The sequence below is a fragment of the Plecotus auritus genome (genome assembly GCF_963455305.1).
Source record: "Plecotus auritus genome assembly, chromosome: 4".
Lineage (NCBI taxonomy): Eukaryota > Metazoa > Chordata > Mammalia > Chiroptera > Vespertilionidae > Plecotus > Plecotus auritus.
Genome location: NC_137775.1, coordinates 38,106,857 through 38,122,353, shown reverse-complemented (window position 1 = coordinate 38,122,353; position 15,497 = coordinate 38,106,857). Strand labels below are relative to the sequence as shown.

The 15,497-nt window shown below is 48.6% G+C and overlaps 1 protein-coding gene and 1 long non-coding RNA gene across 3 annotated transcripts in view; one reads left to right on the top strand and one right to left on the bottom strand.

Moving 5' to 3' along the window:
• LOC308246229 overlaps positions 1-8,657 on the top strand; it is a 102,640-nt gene extending 93,983 nt beyond the window's left edge. Inside the window, exon 3 of the long non-coding RNA XR_013960378.1 lies at positions 6,398-8,657. This is a non-coding gene — a long non-coding RNA (uncharacterized lncRNA). The remainder of the gene's footprint in view (positions 1-6,397) is intronic.
• The window catches only part of TRAF3IP2 (TRAF3 interacting protein 2), a 39,091-nt gene extending 23,660 nt beyond the window's left edge, over positions 1-15,431 (bottom strand). Inside the window, exons 1-2 of one of the 2 annotated variants that reach the window (XM_080664208.1) lie at positions 15,108-15,431; positions 2,173-3,006 (exon numbers count right to left, since the gene is read on the bottom strand). In XM_080664208.1, the coding sequence (XP_080520334.1) occupies positions 2,173-2,998 (826 nt within the window). In that variant the 5' untranslated portion in view covers positions 2,999-3,006; positions 15,108-15,431. Of the gene's footprint in view, positions 1-2,172; positions 3,007-14,508; positions 14,637-15,107 lie in introns of those variants that run through there. The other variant, XM_080664209.1, reaches the window with a different exon arrangement.
• Between the last annotated feature and the right edge of the window lie 66 nt (positions 15,432-15,497).

Here is a 15,497-nt window from a genome sequence, read left to right as displayed (position 1 = left end):
AAAGCCCTGGACGATGTATTCACACATCTACACATTAATCTAAGGAATTCGTCAGAAATGCAGATAACAACTTAACGTACATAATGTTTATCATGTCACTGCTTATTGGATAAAAAACTGGAAACTATTTAAAATGTCCAAAAATGGAGAATAGAACAATTTGGTAGAGCCAGCTGATGAAATATTGCGCAGCATTTTAAAATGATGTTAAAAATAGTACACTAAATGTCATTGGAAACCAGTTTGCATTTACATTTAATGTGTAAACAAAGAAAAAAGAAACAGAAGTAAATATGTCAAAGAACCCAGTGAGGAATTATATTTGGGTGATGGAGATATGAACTGATTTTTGGGGCTTATTTCCATTTTGAGAGTGAATAAATATTACTGTTTTGATCAGAAAAATTATCTTTACATGCCAATAGTAAATGTTTTTTAAAAAGTAGTTTGTGGTATTATTCTCACACAGTATTCCCTTTAAACTTGGAAATCACTGAGAAATAAATGCAACCCTGACCCTGTCAAAGTTCCTTTCTCTTACTTAAGGAACCCCAGCCACCACACTCATCTGATTACGGGGCACTGGAAGCTTGCAGTGGTGTCCAAGGCTCCCGGTCAGGTGACTTCCCAACATCCAACCCCTTGGGTCTCAGTTTTAGGCCTCAGAGGCTCTTCCTCCTCAAGCCCTGCTCTTTTCGCATCTCCTGGCCTTATTCTGAAACTCCTGTTCATACTCACCTGCTTCTCCTAAGTTAAATTCCTCTACTTCCTTCCTTTAAAGAAATCATTAATTGCTGTCTTATTCCATTCACTTTAGGAACTTTTACTAAGTGTACATGTATAATACATAGGCTCGGATTGGTTACAGCATTTGTAATTATTCTATAATTTATTTCAAAGCTGGGTGTCAGGCCTTTGGACAGACTCTTTTATATCACCTGAACTGCCTTTTGTACAGTGTTTATTTGCTAAGAAAAGTATCGTATCTCAGAGCCCCGTGTTTGATCTGTAAAGCCCTATCTTTATTTTCCAGTGGCCTCGGTGGAGATTTAATACCAAGGATTTTGATGAACCTTCCATCTCAGTCTGAGATTTTATCACTTTCAGAGATGCTTAATGCACTGATACATATTATTCACTCATTCACTTATTCAGAAATAACTTATTGAGAATCTAGGATATGCTAGTCACTGTGTTAAATGCTGGGGAATTATAGATTGAAAATACATCTTTATTGATGTGCAAAAGCTTGCATTTTGGAAAGAGAGGTAGAGAGTCTGGTTATTAGGGCCCTGACAGGCAGAAACGAATGCAACAGAGAGCCTGAAGGAGGGACTGGTCTAGGGAGGTTTCCAGAGGGAACACTTGAACAAAGTCCTAAAAGATGTACATGGTGATGGTCACATGACTCTGTAAATAGACTACAATTCGTTGAATTGTACACTTAAAAAGGTGAACTTTACAGTATGTAAATTAGATCTGAATAAAGCTGTTAAAGAAGAATAGAGCTGCGTCTGTTGCACAAGAAGGGAAAGAACATCCTGGACAGAGCAGAGAGCACAGGCAAATACTTGGGATGTGAAACGGCTAGACTAGTCAGAGACTGCGTCCTGGGGTGTGGCTAGAAGGTAGGGTAGAGGCAGATGGCTCAGGCCTCCAAAGGGATTCAAGCAGCAGAATCACAGGAGCAATTTGATCTCCATGTAATGGCATGAATCCAGAGTCTCAGTGACATTCTGGCACCTTCTGGGTTTTTTTTTACTAAAGTCCCCTTCCTCTGCCAAATCTAAGATGGGGAGGAAGCATGCAGAGAAGGAAGAATCCGGATGCCCAAGAATTAGGGCAACAAGCACATTTTGTAGAAGTCCATTAGTTCACCTCCTGCCTCTAGGCCGGTTTCAGTTAAATTAACTACACAGAGGAATCTTTTCTGTCCTTAAAGGTACCGAGAGAAGCCGGTTCCAAGTGGGACAGGTTTTGGCCTAAGATAAAGCATTCTTTTAAAGCCTCTTGCATATCCAACCACACACAGACTGCCCTATGGGAAGCAAAATGCCCTTGCTGCATCCTGCCTGACCTGTCTGCTGATCTGCGGACACGAGGCACTGACCTGGGGCCCTCATTACTTTGTTGCCCAGCCCAGAATGTCCAGAGGAGGGAAATCTCACTTACATGGCACCTGGTGAATGGGACCTCCCGGACGCTGGTACTGATGGTTCCACGGAGCACGTGGGGAAAGGTGGGGAGGCAGCATCTGTGCACACGCTGGGTGCCTCTGAGGTTCAAACGGACGATACTCCCTGGACCTGAGAGGTCCGGGGAGGTCCTGGGGGTCGCACATGGAAGTGAGGGGCAGGGGCCTTTCCAGGTGCCTGATGCCCAGGACGTCCTGGGGCTGGGAGTTGTATCCCGTGTCTATGGTAGGCAGGTCTGGGGCTGCTCGGTGCCTGTGGGGCCGGAGCCGTTGCACCATCTCTTGGCTGTTGCTTGAGGAGTCTAAGGCATTAGGTAAATTTTGGTCCGATTTGCCTGAGCCATGGCCAGTGTCAGGAGAAGCTGCTGAGAGCGCAGATCCCAGCCATTGATTACGCTTTTCCCTAAATGAAAACTGATGCTCTGGGGAGAAGGCACCAACCACAGGCTCGGGCTTAGGCTTGCCGGCCGCCGAGGAGTCCGAGGGCAGATCTTCACCCGGGTCCGGATGTCTCCTCCAGAAGCTGTCTTCGCTCTCCTCCAGGACTTTAGTGCGCAGGCAGGTGATCTGCCGGGACACAGGTCGCTGGTGGTTTACAAGTTGCAGGTGAGGGGGAGCCTGAGAAAAGTCTTCCGAGGAATGGAGAGGGGTTTGGGGTGCAGACGAGCCGCTGGGTACCATGTTCCTTATGTCTGGAGCAAGGGGTTCTGATCCCTCTTGCAGGGAATATTCTGGGATGGGGTTCAATAACGGACTTGGGTATGGTTCTGATTCATCAACCTCCACAGGAATGCTTCGGCTCATGGTAGTTTCTGAAACGAGAGAAAACAGGCTGCCGCCTAAGGAGACAGATCCTTTTTGCAGTGCCTACTTTATGGCCTTAAGGGACCTCGCTGAGGGGATGGTTTAGATTAACAGCAGTGTGACACCAACTGTGCTGGCAGAGCCCCAATCACATAGAGTTGTTTACTGATCCTCCAGGCAAAGGCACTCGTACTTATTAAGATATTTTTATCTGGAAGGAGATTCAAAGAATGTGACTGGACCGTCATGTGGCAGACAGCACAAGGGGAAGACAAAGATGAACATCAAAGGCCAAAGATCGAGGAAGAAGTGAATCCTGATGCGGCCGCTTCGTGTGTGCTTGTGGATGTTTAAAACGTGTGGAGGGAACACAGCATACTGCTACACTGTGGTCTTTGAGGATGGAACTGAGCTGAGAAGAGATGTGAGAGGGAGAGGTTTTACCTTTTAAACTTTTAAAACGTTGCTGTGTGACTATTGCCTAACAATAAAAAATAATAATCAAAAAAAAAAAAGCCTGTGTTTAAAAGCACTGACAGAAAGGTCATAGTGACATTCTCCACTTCGGTTGTTTAGCGGATTTACTTTCCTCGGGCACTGTGCCTGCCTCGAAGCCAGCGGACCACCTGGGCTGTGCCGGGCAGGCCCGAGTTTGCTAAACTAGCCTTTAGCCCGCGGGCCATGCAGCCCACAGCCCAGGTGATACAGGTTTTACCTGGAGAAACAGAGCTCTTCATTAACAGGAGAAAGGAGAAAAACAATTAGCCTCCCCTTACTGGCTGAAATGAGGCCCCCCAATGCCTAGGCTCCAGGGGAGAAGGCGGGGGGGGGGGGGGGTGACAGGAGGTCTGTAGGTGGCTCCAGAGCAGGTGTAGTGGGAGGGAAGGAGAAAGAAAAACAACAAATCTCAGCGGTTTGCTCGATGCAGGCCTTGCACAGGGGGGACTTCAAACACCATGCAGAGAAAGGGGCGGTGACGGCAGGGGTGGGCTTTGAAATTTATATTCTGAATCTGTGTATCATTTCAACTGCAAACATTTACTGAGGGCTCACTGTGCCTAAAGCCACGATGTACATCAACTATTGTTGTAAGACAAATTTTGAAAAATATGAATTTGCCTTCTCCGGAGCCCCGTATCCAATGGCAACAAGACAGCATGCACTTTAAAATGCTCCCCTTCGGAGCAGAGGTGGACCAGCACCTTCCTACCACATGGATCTTCCCTGCCTATAGGAAGACGCCTCAGCCGGCTTCTCCACCGAGTGCCAAATGCACGCCAGCACTTCTCTGTACCCGCACTTGGTAACAAACGTACCCATCTGCTGCAAACAACCTCTGCCCTGTTTTCTGGCACAGCGGAAAGCGTCCGCCTCTCATTCCGGGCCGGCCCTCCCTCCTGCCTCAGTTTCCACTTTCCTACTGTCCCCTTTCCAGGCTGCTCTCCAGGCTGTGTGTGTCCCTGCCCCCTGGGCTCTGCAGAAAAGAGGCCTCATCACCCAAAGCATACAGATTTCAGCTAGTTTTCCTTTCTTACAATTTCCCTACAGCTATGAAATCGGAGATGCCATCCAACATGCTCTTCAGCTGGTCAGGAAACACAAGCATTTTCTGAAGGGCTGGCTGAGTGTTGTGTAACCTCCTGCTGGCATCTGTGGGTGCACAGCCGAATGGGAGGGCACAGAGCATCGAGTGAGCCAACCAGCAAGAGGACAGGATTCTGTCAACCCTTTCTTGTTACTCGGTTCTCTCATCACCCACACTTCAGGTACCACTGTGGATGATCTCCCTGGGTTTTCAAGTGGGAAAACCTCAGAAGTGCTTCCCTAAACAACAATAAAAGCTGCAAATTCTGCTCTTCTAGCTGAGGAGCTGTTGGGGAGTTGGAGGGGGCCAATAAAAAAGGTGACAAGTGCCGACATCTCACAGAACTGGAAATCTGAGGCCCAGCTTACGGTGGGAATTCTACAGTTAAAACTGGTCTGAAATGAACAAAGGGTCCCTCGGACGGGAGTCAGTACACCTGGCATGGCAATGAGCAGCCGCCCAGTAAAACAATGGGATTAACCATCCTTAAAAACAAGGACCCTGATGTTGTAAACATATCCCTATCAAATATCCCAACGGCAAATGATTAGTGAAGCCTGCTGTGTGTCCAGCTCTGTGCTGGGTGTCCTCCTCAGGCATACACTTAATTATTATTGTTATTATTTTTTTACAATAGGTAATGCCTATCTATTCAAGAGTACAAGTGGGTATGGAGCGAAAGATATTCAAAACTATTTCTAGAGACGTATAAAACATTTCCCTACCTTCAAGTTGCTTGTGATCCAGATCAAGAGACAAAACGAATAACAGGAAATCAAAGGCCCTACCCCAGGGCCTTTGCGCTTGTTCCTGCTTCTCAGAACACTCTTCCCGCACCTATCTGCATGGCTTTCCTTCTCTCCTTCAGGTCTTTCCTCGGCTGTCACTCTCTCAGTGAGGCCTCCCTGGTTGTCCTCTCTGAATTTTCCACGTGCCCCTTTCACGCTCCTCCCTGCTTTACTGTCCTCTCTAGCAGTTATCCTCATCGTATATACTTCAAGGTGTGTATTATAAATACAAATGTCTAATATGTTCTTTGTTTGTCACCCCCCCCAAATTTAAAGTTCACACTTTAAAAGTGTGATTTTTGACTGCTCTATTCACAGCTATATTCTCAGTATTTAGAACTGTACCTGGCACACAGTAGGTGCTCAGTAAATATTTGTTGAGTGAATCAATGATTGATGCCTGTTTTGAAGAGGTAACAGACCCATGTAGCTGGCAGCATCAGGAACAGTGAGAATGTCAGGCTCCACGAGAGGTAGCAGGGAGTATTGGGTGGACCAATCCTCAGGGTTTGTTAAATTATACCACATGGGTACCCTTCCCGCTTCCTCGCTTTCTTTCTCTCTAATATTTTATTAAGTGCCCACTCAGTGTCAGGCCCCAAGGTGGGCCTGGGCCATGCCTAAGAGGTCCCACCCATGGGTAGAGTTGATCACAATAGCTCTTAAAGAATAAAGGTGATTCCACCACCCAGTGTGACAGGAATATGTGACGGCAAGGCAGCTGGTCTAGTCATGTCTCCTCAGAGCTTCGCCCAGAACAGCAGAGAGTGGGGCAGGCCTGCACCTACCAGGTGGGTGCCTCCCAGCCCTGGACCCTCCTGAGGGTGTCACAGAGAACAATTACACAAAAATGCCACATCAGAGGACCCTGGCGGAATAATGGGTTGTGTTGTGGTTCTAGCTCTTGGCAGTTTTATTTGTTGGTCTTTAATGTCAATATTGTAAAAAGACTACATATTAAAAAAAAAAAGTCCCTCAGTACATCACCACTTCTAACCATTTCCATTTTCCCCTGTTTTATTCCAGGACTTCTCCATATGATGTCCACATGGTTGTAACCGTGCAAGGCCTGTGCTCCAGTCCCCAACTAACAAGGGTGACACTTGGATTACAGTGGGAAGCCCCTGTCTTCTAACTATGACTTAGAACAGTGGTCGGCAAACCGTGGCTCGCGAGCCACATGCGGCTCTTTGGCCCCTTGAGTGTGGCTCTTCCACAAAATACCACGGCCTGGGCGAGTCTATTTTGAAGAAGTGGCGTTAGAAGAAGTTTAAGTTTAAAAAATTTGGCTCTCAAAAGAAATTTCAATCGTTGTACTGTTGATATTTGGCTCTGTTGACTAATGAGTTTGCCGACCACTGACCTAGAAGAAGGCTCTGACTCTGAGGGGGACCTGCCAGCCAGGACCCTGTGAGCCCCCATGCTGGCATCACCCTGACACGAATGCCGAGCTCCGAAGCCTGGGAGACGCTGAGCCTGTTGGGCCTGGAGGCACGTTTGCCTCACCATGGCAAATCCCTGCAGGAAGGGAGAGGCTGGAGGCTGGCGGGAGCCCAAGGGGCTTCCAGCTCAGATCCTCTTTCTGAGCCACAGCACAGGTGCCCCGGCCCCACACCCACAGATGCTGAGATGGGGCCGGGGCTCCTGCGTATTTTTGTTTGAGTCCCACTGGGAAAAAGGTTCTTTCATACTTTGCCAAGGGGAGTGTAATATGTACAATTTGGCAGTAACCGGCTGCCCTTTGACCTAGTAATTTCGCTTCTAAGAATTTCCTCTCCGGTGGTATGTGAAATGAAGTCCTGTGAAATGAAGCGGCCGTGAGGATAGGCGATGCAGCAGTGTGTATAGCAGCAAAGAGCAGAAACAAGCCACATGCCCAAAAAGGGTCTGATGTTTTAAACTGTGGTCCAGCTGTACAATGAACACTGTGTCTTTTCAAAAAGACTGAGAAAGTGCTGTGTGAACTGGTGTGGCACTGTCTCCAAGATTTTCTGTGAAGTTAAAGAAGCGAAGAGCAGGAGGCAGAGTATGCTCCCCTTTGTACCCTCTGAGCTGTTCGTGCGCACACCACCCCGTCAGAAAACCGCACAGCGGTCGCCTCTGAAAAGGACCTGGATGACTGGGAACAGGGGCCGGGGGGGTCTTGCTTTTCAGAGCATTTTATACCTTTTAAATTTTGTACCAAGTGTCTATGCATCTACTTAAAGGATTAAAAGAGAGAGAGAGAAAGAAGCTCTACTAGTGATTCTGATGTTCACAAAGATTAGAACCGGTGGGACTGAGGCCCTGCTGAGACCACCCAGGAGAGGGAGAGCATGTCCCAGGTGGGAATGGGATGGGCACAAGCTAGGAACGCAGGCCAGTCCCAAGTACACACAGCTAGGCTGAAACAGCTGTGTGGCCAGTCTGGTTCTGACTCTCTGAGCTGACCCGAGAGACACTATTTCCTTCTCTGGAACCCACTGCTCTTTGGGCTGTGAGCTGTCGTTAGCTCTTGGATTCAGACCCCACTTTTCTGCAAATCCCTCTGCCCGTTTTCTCTGCCCAGGTATCTCTCTGTGGCTTTCTTTCGGCCTCGGGCCTGGGACCTTCCTCTTAGCTCCACTACTCTGCCCTGGATTTGCAGATAAGATCTTACCCCAGATGGCAGCGGATTTAACATCCCATGTGACAATGCTCCCTGCTGTCCCCGTCATAGAATTTTCCATTCCCTGCCTCCCTCCCTCCCTCTCCCATTCTCTCAAACCCCCTGAGCTGCCTCCAGCTCTTTGCTGATGTCTGTTCCCAGCACCATTTTCTCCTTCAGGACACCCTGACTTAAATTATATTCATTTCTTGAAACGGAGCCTCTTAGTCTTCACAACACGAACTTTCTGATCTCACAGTTCATCGAAAAGCTTCTTTCCTCGCATCCTCCCCACTCCCTTTCTGCATGCCCACTAGTCCCCACTTGGCCCGTGTGGGAAACAAGCCGTGCACATTCACAGTTAACCGTGCCTGCTGTCTTCCTGATGCGCTTGCCCTGAGTCAACACATGGTTCTATGTGGGGAAGTATGTGTATTTCAGCGCACAGGCCCCGGAGTCAACCCCCTAGGTTTAAACTATTTCTCTGCCAGCTGCATGGTTAGATGTGTGAACTTGAGAAAATTCCTTAACTTCTCTGGGCCTCATTTTTCTCCTCTGTCAAATGGGGAAACTAGCCACACCTGCTCCCAAGGTGTTTGTGATGTTAAAGAAGATGTAAATAAAGTGCTGACTGCAGGGCCTGGACCATATCAAGCTCTCAAAAAATAAAACGTCATTTTGTTATTATTTGTACAACACTTTCACAGCCACCCTATTTGATAGGTACTATTGCCAGCCACATTTTACAGATGGGGAAACTGAGGCACAGGGAGGTTTAGTAACTTTCCTAAGGTCACATGGCCAGCAAAATTATTATTTTGGTCTGTGAACTCTTTTACACTATGTTCACTGATTTTATACCTGGATGCTAACAATCTATATATATAAAAGGCTAAGTGACCTTCAGTCCGACTGTCCAACTGCCTGACTGACTGACTGGCCAGTACATATGACATGCACTGGCAATCCTATATAATAAAAGGGTAATATGCAAATTAACTGTCACTCCATCACAAAGATGGCCGCGCCCATAGCCACAAGATGGCGGCACCCAGTCCTGGGGGGGGCGGCCACTGAGAGTGGGCAGCGTGAGCGGCCTGGCGGAATGCTTGCTTTGTCACCACGGCGACGAGGCAACCGTTCTGCCTTGGCCACGCGGAGGGCCACGCGGAGGGCCACGCGGAGGGCCACACGGAGGGCCACTGGGCAGCGGGCGCAGAGCGACTGAGGCCTCTGGGGGACAGGGGGCCAGCCCGCAGCCTCCGTGGCTGAGCACAGGCCCGGAGAGGAGACGGCGGGCCCGCCTCCCATGGAAGCAGCACGGCTCCTGGCGGTGTGCTGCGGTCCCCGCCGGCTCCTGCGGAAGTGGCGGGCAGCCTACTGCACATGATATCGTGCAATGGGCTACTAGTAGCATATGAACAATATGTTTGGAGACGTATCTTTTTTAACTAATGTATATTTCAGGCACATTTGATACATATCTCCCTTGGCCCTTAAAACAATTAGGATTATGGGTGGTGTACTTGTTATCACATTACCATTCATAGGCCATAGGCAGGGACCCATTAAGTAGCTTTCCTAGTCAAAGCTGAATCCAGCCTATACATCTCCTAACTCTCCCCATTGAAGTCATATAGATTGGGGCTTTTCTCTTAGGGTCCAGGTAGTAAACAGTTCATGCTTTGTGGACCGTATATGTCTCATACTCTGCCTTTGAGGGTTTGTTTGTTTTTAAACAGCCCTTTGAAAATATGAAAACAATTTTTAGTAAGACTTTAGTTAGTACATAAAGGACCATGGGCCTGAGGGTTGTAGTTTACCAAACTCTGATATAGACTAGGCTGTTAAATCAAAATACACACCTAACGTAACAGATATACTTAAGAAACCTTACGCTTTGTTAGTCATAATGGCTTCTATTCATTGGATATTTACTATGCACCAAATACTGTTCCAAGTGTTTTACATGTATTGACTTATTTCACCCTCACAGCCACCCTATTTGGTAGGTGCTATTGTCAGCCCCATTTTACAGATGGGGAAACTGAGGCCCAAGGAGGTTAAGTAACTTTCCTAAGGTCACATGGCCAGCAAGTAGCAGAGATAGGATTCAAATGCAAGCTGTTCAGCACCAGAGCCTGTGCACTTAACTATGTTCTCTTTGGAAGCATTACTTTATGCAGCTATTTGGCGGGAGGAAGGGGGCAGGGGCGCTTCTGAAATGGACGTGTTTTAGCACCACTCACCTTGAAGGTGAGGAGGTGTGGATACAGGCACCCGTCTGCTACAACGAATCGCCAGGCTGCAAACCTGGGGTGGCTTTCCTTCAGGCCGTGACAATAGAGGGTATGGATGAGACTGCACAAGCATCCTGATTGGAGAAAAGCACTTGATTGGATCTCATTAAATTTTAATCATAAACTGAATTCAAAATAAATTGAAAACTGGTTGACAGAGCACAAACAAAGGGTGATGATAAATGGTGATGCATCCAGAGAGGGGGTATCTTCCAGGGGATGCCTCTGAGGCAAGGACGGATGGGATTTAATGAAGGTGTTATGTCCCCGGAAGAAGACAAATAGCAGAGCAAGAAACAGAGGAAGGGCAGCAGTGAGCTGCCTGAGTAATTAATAAACCACATCGCCAGCTCCAAACAATCAAGGCTTGCGGCTGTTCACCAGCTGCTTGGATTTTTTAAAGCTTTCTTTGGGTCAACAATAGGGTCAAAGAGCATGAATATTTCAGGTGGACTTTAAAAATAAGTATATAAATTTATAGCTAGGAGGATCCTCGGATCCAGTTACAAATACTTTCAATTACAGACACTCCAGGTCTTACTTCATTCCCAAAGGAGTAGTTTTTTTATGTCTAAAAGTCATGGATTTTTTTAAAAAAAATTTTAAACTCGTTGATGTTCTTTGTTTACTGTCCAAATGCATGCTAACTTTCATGACATCGGCTTGCTTAGTGGAAGTTGGTTTAGAGTGAACTGTTTGGCTCAGGGACAAATTCCAGTGAATAAATACTTCCAAGTTTACTTGCAGAATTTCCCAGACAGAACAGTTCTTCCACTTGGTTTGCCAGAGGATTAGAAGCAGTGGTGAGCCCTGGAGACCAGGGAACATTTACTGGCCCTTGTTCAGACCCTGCACAGGGCGACTCAGCGTCAGGCTGAGGGCAGCACAGCGTGACCAGGCCTGATTTGAAGAAGTCCGCTCTGGAACTCCCCTGAGCTGTTAGACAAGGAGGCAATGGGCTAATGGGCACAGGCTGTCTACGCCACGTTGGACCCTGGTAATAAACATTTAGAGAACAACCTTGAAACAGCCCAGGGGATGTTTATTTGTTTGTTTGCTTGTTTCAGATAAGACTTCTCTACCCACACATTTGTGATTTTTAATTCAGTCCAGGACCCAGAGTGAAGAAGAAGGGGCAGAAGGGAAAAATCAGGAGAGAAAGAGGAAGGGATGGGAAGGAAGAAATGAGAACAGAAAAGAAGAGCACAAACAAAGGGTGCTCTTGAAGGACATCTGTAAAAATTTACCCTTTGTTGATGTAGGAGACATTTTAAAAAATATATATTTTATTGATTTTAGAGAGGAAGGGAGAGAGAGAAACATCAATGATGAGAGAGAATCACTAATTGGCTGCCTCCTGCATGCCCCCTACTGGGGATTGAGCCCGCAACCCAGGCATGTGCCCCCGGCTGGAATCGAACCTGGGACCTTTCGGTCCAAAGGCAGACGCTCTATCCATTGAGCCAAACCAGCCAGGGCTGTAGGCGACATTTAACTTGCGATTTTTATGTATTTGTGGGTGAGAGAAGTGGCAGCTGGAATGAAAGGAAAGAGCAAATCCAGGTAAGTGTTAGAGGTCAGCTGGTAAGCCAGGAAGAGTCTGAGCAGACATCACAGAGGGGGGAGCGAATTCAGGGACCGAGGGAGCCCTGGTGACCCTGGGAGGAGGAGAAGGAAAAACACCTGAAACCTGAGCACAGGAAAACCGCGAGGGGAGAAGAGCCACGTTTCCTTTACCCACGAAGGAGCTGCTGAGACCCCAGCCAGCCAGGTCTGCGGATTGGAAGGGAGGGAGACACGCGGGCTGGGGCCTCGTCAGTCCCAAATAGCTTGATTTCAGCTGTCTTATCAGGGAACCCAGCCAAACTGGCACAGCTCAAAGGGTCACAGGGGATGAGAGACCACTCATCTCACCTTGCCAGTTTATAACTTCTGGTCTCCTAGAAGGTCTGTGTACACATCTGCACACACACACACACACACACACACACACACAGGCACAGAGCAAGCCGAGCACTCAGACATAGAAGCACATGTGGCGGAGCAGGAGGCCTGCTGGGCCATGGACACAAAGAATGTCAGAGGGAGAAAGGACAGCCTGGGTTTCATGAACTAAAAATACCTTGGTGACAATTCACGGGGAAGAAATGAGAGGGGCCCACGGTGGGGGCTTCTTGATTCCGATCCTCGGATGTGTTTGCACCAAAGACTGCAGGATTGTTTTGATAAGGAAATGTGATCAAACATTAGGGGTCATTTCACGGGATCTGAAAGGAATTTCAAATGTAAAGTGCCTCACTGGTGTCCTTTGCTGCATCAATTGTCTCCAATTCATGTCATGTTTTTAAAGACCAATCTAAAATTGCCCGAAGCAGAAAAATGATTTGAATTCAAGATATTTCTGAGATCTTGATTCTACGATGTGTAAAAACACCTAGCTTTCATTTAGACGAACTACCCACTTAATCTATCTTTCCGAGTGCCTGTAAGAAAGCCTGCAAACAGGACTGCCTTCTCCTCTCCTTTTATTTTTAATGAATTTAAATTCTCATTTTTACTTATTTTAAAATTGATTTAAGAGAGAGGAAGGGGGAGAGAGAGAGAGAAAGAGAGAGAGAGAGAGAGGGAGAGATCATTGGCTGCCTGCCGCACACACCCAGGTATGTGCCCTGACCGGAACCGCCACCACCTCTTGGTGCACAGGACAAAGCTCCAACCAATGGAGCCACCTTGGCCAGGGATCCTTTTATTTTCAGGGCATTTTAAAGTCACCAACTCCTTAATCCAGAGAGAAGCAGGCTTTGCACCCTCCAGAAGTGAGTGTCCCTGAGTTAAGAACCTTTTCCTGGACAAGCTGGTTCACGGCCCAGACTTCACTTCTAGTCAGCCCGCCCCACGCAATGAGCAGAGCAGCCACGCACGGTCCAGCGCCTCAGGCTCCCCGCTGACTGCTTGGAGCTGCAACACAGGATTAAGAATAACTGTGGGTGGTCTCCCTGGATCAAAACGAGGCTGGCGGCCGAACAACAGTTAGCCTGATTTCAGATAATAGAGCATCATTACTTGAAAATAAAATCAGTCACTCGTCACAAGGGAAACATCTTGCAATTCCTAACCTCTCGTCCCAGGGGGATAGGGAGAGCCATTTAAAAACATGATGAGGACTATACGGGGGCCTGGATATTCCACGGAAACGGTTGAGCAATACCAGAAGCCCTGAGTCAGCCATCCCAGTCAGCCACGGCCCGTCAGAACTGGTCTGACAGAGTCACTGCCCAAAAGAAACAGTAACGACAACCAAAAGGAGTGGTTTGGAAAAGGGTAAGGATTCTGTGGGTCCTGTCATAGTCATCACCCTTACATGGTATCAGGATGTGCTTAGCAGCTTCCTTTCTGCTCCCAGGAGGGGCCGCCCACACAGTGACAGGCCTGCCCAGGAGTGGTTTCCAGCAACGCAGCAGCCTGGGGAGCCAGGACCCTCTGCCAGCTCTCTGGCCTGCCTCGACTCTGGGCAAGTGCACGGGACAGCTCTTCCTGCATAACCCGAATGGGATAGGAACTAATTCCAGAAACCCCCTGTTTTCTTCTATGGAGCTACAGCCAGTATTACTGCCTCAATTCCAGGCAGCCCTCCCGCAGAGCCCTGTGGCTACCCAGCTTTCTCAAAGCCTTACACCCAGACCACGGGTTTACCTTTTGCCTTGAGAGCAGATGATCCTTGTGTGGAAGGATCCTGAGCACCGAGGAGCTGTTTGATAGTATCATGGGGGCCAGGGGGTTGGAAAGGATTAAGGAACATCCTTTTCCTCCAGGGACTAACCATCTAGCAGCAGGAGGTAAAAATTAATATATTTGAAGAAGCCGTAAACAAGGCTTCTAAGACCACCCATCACGGCTCCCCTGTGGGACTCCCATTACCCTAGTTTTATTTTATTAGAAAGGAATTTAGACAAAATCATGTTAGTTCACCACCACCACCCCTCAGCCCCATGCATTTTATTGATGAAGAAATCCAGACCTAGGGAAACCAAAGTGAATTGCCCAAGACTCAGAGCCAGCAAGAAGCGGGGGAGAACTTGGAACCAAGCTTTTTGTCCTCTTTTTGTTATTATTCATTATTTACTTTCTTTTTTTTTTTCCTGCTCATTTAAAAATAACCCCTTATTCTAAGAGACCATCTTAAACTTAAAAGACACAAGGAGCTTGATTACCTTCTAAGATAAAGTAATAGCATTTCCTGCTGTTTTTCCCTGAAGGCTCTGACCAGGGCCAGCAGATGTCTGGGTTGTTGGAGGGGAGGAGGGCGGGGGAGGGGGGCTGGGGGCGGCCCAGAGCCAGCACGGAGCTGAGCTGCATCTCAGGCCCCAGAATGGAGTGTTCATTTCTCCCCTGCGTGAAACAGGGATCAAGAGCACTTGGGCGTTCCCCTCCCACCTCTGCCACTGACGCCTCCCGGGGCTGGAAGCCAATGACGGCGTCTCCGCCAGCCCGGCTCTCCTCGGAGGAGGGGGGCTCGCATTCTTCATCGAATCGTGTGGGGACGCGAAGTGCTCCCACAAATGGTGCGCGGGCAGCTTCGAAACTGCCCGTGTGCGTGCCTCCACCCCAGACTGCCTCTCCCTGGCCGGCCTGCAATGCTAAGCCATCCACCCTCCCACAGCGGAGACGCCGCTGTCATTTTCTCCGAGAACAAGTGAAAGGTGGGGAGCGGGAGGCGGGGAAAGAAGGCGGCCCATTACAGGACCGGAGGACGCGGGCGTTTGGAAAGGGGTCAGAGGGAAGGAGCCAGGCCACCAGTCTGAACACTCACCTGGGGACCGCGGCGGGCAGACCGGCCGCAGGTGGTCGCGCTCTCCTTCCCGGGCCCCTCACCTGGGTGCTCCCGCCACCGCCGCCCTCCCGGCCCAGGTAAGCGGCGGAACCGGCTCCGAAGCAGGAAGTGGACGTGTATGCAAATTTCTACGGGGCTAGGAAGCCTCCGCTCACAGATCTCCGTGTGGGCAGTGAATCAACAGCCGAGGAGTCACTTTATTTCGTAAAACAGAAACCTCCTTCATTCACCAGAAAGGGCCACCGACCAATTAGGTTGCCTCCACCACCCAGCTAAGTATCTGCCTGGGATGTCCGGCAGCCTGGGCCCCCAGCAGCACCCCAGCCTGAGAGGTGCCTGCGGCGGGGGTTGAACTTGGGTGTGAAGATG